Below are 6,000 nucleotides of genomic sequence, written 5' to 3'. Positions count from 1 at the left end.
TTGTGAAATACTGAAAAGATGCATCAAACCTCTGCCAGAGATAAGGTGGAGACATTGCCACTAGCATTCAAATAGGTCCTAGCTCTCATTTCTCTATACACAGTCTAAAATATTACAAAAAGATGGGTTGCTATGGGAAACCCTCCACCTTAATACATCTTTAAAGTTTCCAGACAACTGTGGCTATTTGTACATAAGCCTCTCAACCAGCATAATCATAGCCAACAAGCCAAGCAGGAATTAAAGCCGTTGTATCAGTTTATTCGTGGCATTTTACAATTTGTGCTTTGTAGAAATGGAAACTTGGAACACCATAAGAGTACTGTATAGCACATGTTATTTAGCAAAAATGACAGGACATCAATCAGTGACAAAACTTATGGCACAATTTACATACACTTTTTACATGTAGATGTTTGCATCAAGACAGTCGGCTCCACTTGGAGGTGAAGCAAAATGTTGCAATAAGGCACTGAAGGAATGTTACCATCTGCTTATTTTATATCCAGGCTTTGTTATAAATTATCTTTAATAAGACTATGGTTTAATATAAAACATTTAGAAAGAGAAACCCCCCCCCAAAAAAAAAAAAAAAAAAAAATCAGGGAGAAAAGGACAGTTATAAGAACAGATTTTCTTTGGATATAAAAATAAAACTAGTGATGCAGACTTTTTTTTAACCCAATTCACACAAGAAGTAACATGCTTTGCCATATCAAGTCAGTAAGTGGCATGTGCAAACGTAATACAAATCAGGAGGTACAGACTAGCATTTGCATCTTAACATGGCAACAGGGAAAGGGACATCACGGCATATCCAGTGTAGTGGCAGGTCACATCACTTCATATCCACTGCGGATTCCCTTCATTAAACAGCAGGCAAAGACAATCCCCAACAGCTACAAAGGGAGAGAGGACAGTTAAGAGCACATCAGTTATCCGTGGTAATATGGGTACAAAGCTACAAACTGGCCTTGGGAAAGCACAATGACGCAGTGCTGTAGTAGCACTCCACTGAATCAGTGAAGTATTTTGTAATCCAGAAAATTTATAACGTGATTTGGCATTTAAACAGGATGGGACTTTTAATTTCCCATCTTTAAGAGCAACACAATTATACCCCTTTTCCACTAGCTATAGCACGGGTCGCAGCTGGGAGGCTGACACTGCTGCGACCCGTGCTAGAGCCGCCTTCTACACTGCGCTCAGCAACCCGGCATATTGCCGGGTTGGTGACACAGCAGGGGCAGCGCTGGGAGATCACATGATCTCCCAGCGCCACCCTTTCATACACCGAACGGAAGCAGTGTCGCATAGACGCAGTTTCCGTTTACAGTGCACAGCTTACCAGGTTGTACTCGTGTTCAACCCGGTAAGCTACCCGGGTAGGATTCCCGGATCACTTGATCCGGGAATTTGCAGGGGGGACAGTTTCCACTAGAAGAAAAAAAAAAAAAACCCCACCACACAGGTAAATGGACAGCAGCATAAATCACTTCAACCCACAGTCAGAGCTGGCCCATAAGTGTTTAGTTTACAGACTTCTATCTTACTGCATCCAAACCCTTGCAGCCGGTTTTAGGCTTTACCTGATAAAGGTTTGTGTAACCCTGTTAAAAATTGACGATTAAGTTTTATTTCAATGCTTTGGACCCCAACCTTCCCCTAGAACTTGACTAGATCAAATGGAGTTGCCTATAGCAACCAGCTTCTTTCCTTTTTCTCACACAGCCTGTAAAATGACATCTGGAAGCAGACTGGTCTGTATGGGTAACCTCCCCCACCCACTAAAGCTAAAGGGAAAACCCTGAATAGCACTCATCTCGACATGTAAAACAAGTTCATTGTACAGCATCTATAGCTCTTCTATAGAAAAACGTTATTAAGTCTATTGGTGCATATATCAATAACCAGTGGCAGCTCCAGATATGGAGTAACATGCCATAGGTAGAAAGAGGGATTAAGGGTTTCCAAAGCTGGACACCGCTAACATTCTATAAAAGCACACTGGAAAATATTCTACGCAGCTTGTAAATCAGGTGAAGTTCACTCAAGTGATGAAACTCCTAACCCATTCTGCAACACTAAGGGTGATCTCCAGTCTAAAGTGATGAGATTGCAGGAGTGATATTCAATTATATGTCTTTATCGCACCAATGGAGGTCGGGTTTAGCCATGTAAAGCAGCAAAACCTGGCCAAAGTGCTGCCCACGATGGGGGAGAATAATTGAATTCCACCCTAAGTGTTTCCAAATGGGGTGGCACTTAATTTCTAATAATGAATATAGAGGTGGACTCACCTCAAAGAATGCAATACCCAGGGCCACTCCAGCCACAATTCCCACATTCTTTTTCAATGTTGTCTCTATGCTTGTTGCACAACCCTGCAGGAGAGAGCAGATGAGAGCCAAGTGCTTAGTGTAAACAAGTCAGAAACCATCTGTGTGGAACATTGCATTTATAGGTCAAGTACAAAAACCATATTTAAATGCAGACATATTATATTTTATTATAGGAACAGTTATACTTGAATAAGCAAAACAAAGAGCAAAAGCCACCCACAGTACTGTTACGGTAAAAAAAAAAAAAAAAAAAATTACTTTTGCTTTCAGCTTTACAAGGAGTAAACGTGTAAAAGTCGAAAAAATATTTTTATTTTTCATCTTTTACCACCTCCGCAAAAACATTAAGCATCACTTTAAAAATAGGGGCTACTTGCGCATTAAGGGGGTAATTCCTAGTTGATCGCAGCAGGAATTTTTTTTTAGCAGTTGGGCAAAACCATGTGCACTGCAGGGGAGGCAGATATAACATGTGCAGAGAGTTAGATTTGGGTGTGGTGTGTTCAATCTGCAATCTAATTTGCAGTGTAACAATAAAGCACCCAGTATTTACCCTGCACAGAAACAATACAACCCACCCAAATCTAACTCTTTCTGCAAATGTTATATCTGCCCCCCCTGCAGTGCACATGGTTTTGCCCAACTGCTAAAAAAATTCCTGCTGCGCTCAACTTGGAATTACCCCCTAAATACAGAACTAATGGAAAAGCTAAATCTGCTGTAAAATTATACATTATATACTCCAACAAGATAGCCCCTACAGTTCATTTATACTTGCAGACCTTCCATTTATTAGTTTAGATGTGCCATCTAATGGCTACAGTCCACTCCTTTAACAATGGTTTCTCTAGGACAACATGTCAAGAGAACAGGAGCACTCATATCCTGCAAGGTAAGTTACGCACAGGGATGGCAACCTAAGGCCTGGGCAGGTGGCAGAGTCGCCGATTAGGCTGGTGAACATAATAAGTGAGTGGTGTAACCAATCTCTAAGACATTTTCCTCCAAAAACATTTAGCCAATGTCGAGAGATACCAGAATTACCACCTTGTGCAGGCTTCAATGGAGACTGCACTGAAACTGAAGGTTATGTCAGTGAAAATCACAGTACATTTTGATATGAAGGATTTGAGATTTTGTAAAAAGACTTACTGAAGTATAAATGTTGGTACTAGATGTGTTCTTGCCACAGCCAAGAGTGAAGTTTTTACAGCAAGAATCAGGGACAACGTTCCCGGCTTTATAAGGGTCATACTTAGACCAGTCCGTAGCATTAGCGGCACCGCAGCAGTGGAACTGTAACGAAGACACAGGTGTAAAATCAAACCAGCTACAAAATTCTATAATTACACAATACTTCTGCAGTTATGTTAAAGTTTAATCAGCTAAGAATTTTAAAGCTGCTTAAGGTACATGGACAGCCTACATTGCTACATGAGGGAGCAACTAAACTGACTGATGGGTTTAAAATGGAAATAGACAAAGCTTATTTAGCATTCATTCCTAACACTTTCCTATTGAATTTTAAACTTTCAGCCCAAGCCCCCAGTGATTAGCAGCTTTACAAACAGACTGATGAATAAGTCTACCCAAGATCAAACGACAAGGCCTGGTTTGCCAGTGTCAAACCGCTCAGGATATATATTTGACATGTGTATTATGCTGGTCGCATCAGATGTGATAACACCAGGCTGGGCATTCCATGACGTGGTCACATCTGATGCAACCAGACAAATTACATGGGCTAGTTGAATATCCCCCTTAATACATTTGGGCCTTCGAGCTGATGTAAATCAGAAGCTGCCAGGGAGATATTAACCATACATCCATCAACCAATTAAAAAGTGTATTATTCATAACACACCTGGGACGCAAAAGAGTCTCTTGGTGACTGGAAGCACTAGTCTTAAACCAGGTATATTCCCCTGTGCACACAGTGGTAACTTGAAATGCTGTGTCCATGTGTTTTCACTCCACGATGTAACATCCATCACCTTATACTACTATACTGCATTAACTGCATCAATCTTCCTTCAGCATAACTATTTAATTAAGCTGTCTTTGATGGGTAACACTGTATATTTCAATAAAGACGACTCGGGATGAAGCAGGTGCCCAATGATGCTTTAAGATGTAAGTGGCAATGCAACATGCGGCTAGAAGCCAGAGAGCGTACCCAGGTGTTGACTGCCAAACCAAACAGTGTGGAAACCAGGAGGGTCACAGAAAATTACATACATAATATATACATATACACATACATACACCCACTCACAGGTGGATTAAACAGGGAATAGAGGCAAGAGTACCAATGTGTTTCATCATGATCATGTGACTCAAAGGATATCATTCCCTCCCCACCACCACATTAATTTTTAATGGAGCAAATACATTAAAACAATTTACACCAACAAAGAGTAAGTCGGACACAAGGCTGAGAAAAAACAAAACAAAACACACAAACAATAGGCATTACAGTGGAAATGTGCAGCTCAGATAGGCCGACCAGTAACAGGTACATTGTATAGGACAATGTGAAAACATACAAGTCACATGTGTTGAATACAGACTGGTGTGACGATGCATTGCTCTGAACTCCCATTTCCCAAACAATATAGGACTAAAGGAGCATATAGACTGGCCGATGCAGGAGAGATCTGTGCTGAGCGTGCGGGGGGAGACGGGGGGGGGGGGGGGGCACTCACTTCACCAAGCGGGTGAAGTGAGCGACCTGCTAGATTGGCCTGCATGCAGGTCAATCTAGCAGCAGCGATAGCGTTGCGCGGGGCTGCGCATTGCTATAAGGGGTACACACGGAGCGATAATGCTCATATTCTAAGCAATCTAGTCAGATTGCTTAGAATATCGCTCCGTCAGTACCCCCCTTAACAAAGCAATCATCCAGGTAGGACCACAAAAAATGCCTGCCCGGCTCAGGAACTGAGTAGTATAGATTCGCAATCCATGTATTTCAACATGGTGGCTGTCATTTCATAGAACAGTGGAGAAAAGCTTAGACCACTATTTAGAGTCCAAAGAGTGAAAGCCAATGACTGGTGCAGATCAAACAGCAGGTACCTGAAACCGTTCCAAACTACAAAGCAAAAGCAGGGTTCTTGATAAGGGTGTAGTATGGCCGACCGCCGGTCTCCTGACCGCCGGTCAGCTTACCGACACCGGGATCCCGGCGGGGAGGAACGAGTGCAGCAAGCCCCTTGCGGGCTCGCTGCGCTCGCCACGCTGCGGGCTCGATGGCGACCTGCGGTCACCACGGGTTCTATTCCCACTCTATGGGTGTCGTGGACACCCACGAGTGGAAATAGTCCCTGTTGATCGGCATGCCGACCATCGGGATACTGAGCAGTCGGGCTCGTGGAGGAGGTCATGTGACTGTCGGTCAGCTGACCGGCGGTCACATGAATACCACCCCTTGATAAAAGGTCCAGGACTTTTTTTTTTTTTTTTTAGGTGCTGCAAACAATCAGCATCTTCTTCCCTGTTCACTGATGCAGCACTCAGTGTGACTTCTGCAACAGGCAATCTACTCCAAATAGTTTGGGCAGTAGGAGCAGGTAACGCCCGAGTACCACTCACAGCAAAAGATATCAGCACTCTGATGCAGAAAGACTGCTCGAGTCCACAGCTCCCACTCAGCAGC

The 6,000-nt window shown here is 43.0% G+C and overlaps 1 protein-coding gene across 1 annotated transcript in view; it reads right to left on the bottom strand.

Annotated features, from left to right (window-relative positions):
- Nucleotides 1-240: 240 nt before the first annotated feature.
- The window catches only part of CD63 (CD63 molecule), a 70,175-nt gene continuing 64,415 nt past the window's right edge, over nt 241-6,000 (bottom strand). The window contains exons 6-8 of the mRNA XM_063952661.1: nt 3,495-3,638; nt 2,301-2,384; nt 241-899 (exon numbers count right to left, since the gene is read on the bottom strand). Coding sequence (XP_063808731.1) covers nt 834-899; nt 2,301-2,384; nt 3,495-3,638 — 294 coding nt within the window. The 3' untranslated portion in view covers nt 241-833. The remainder of the gene's footprint in view (nt 900-2,300; nt 2,385-3,494; nt 3,639-6,000) is intronic.

The sequence above is a fragment of the Pseudophryne corroboree genome, chromosome 2 (genome assembly GCF_028390025.1).
Source record: "Pseudophryne corroboree isolate aPseCor3 chromosome 2, aPseCor3.hap2, whole genome shotgun sequence".
NCBI classification, from domain to species: Eukaryota; Metazoa; Chordata; class Amphibia; order Anura; family Myobatrachidae; genus Pseudophryne; species Pseudophryne corroboree.
The sequence above is the reverse complement of the archived record's forward strand: the minus strand, read 5'-3'. Positions and strand labels throughout refer to the sequence as shown.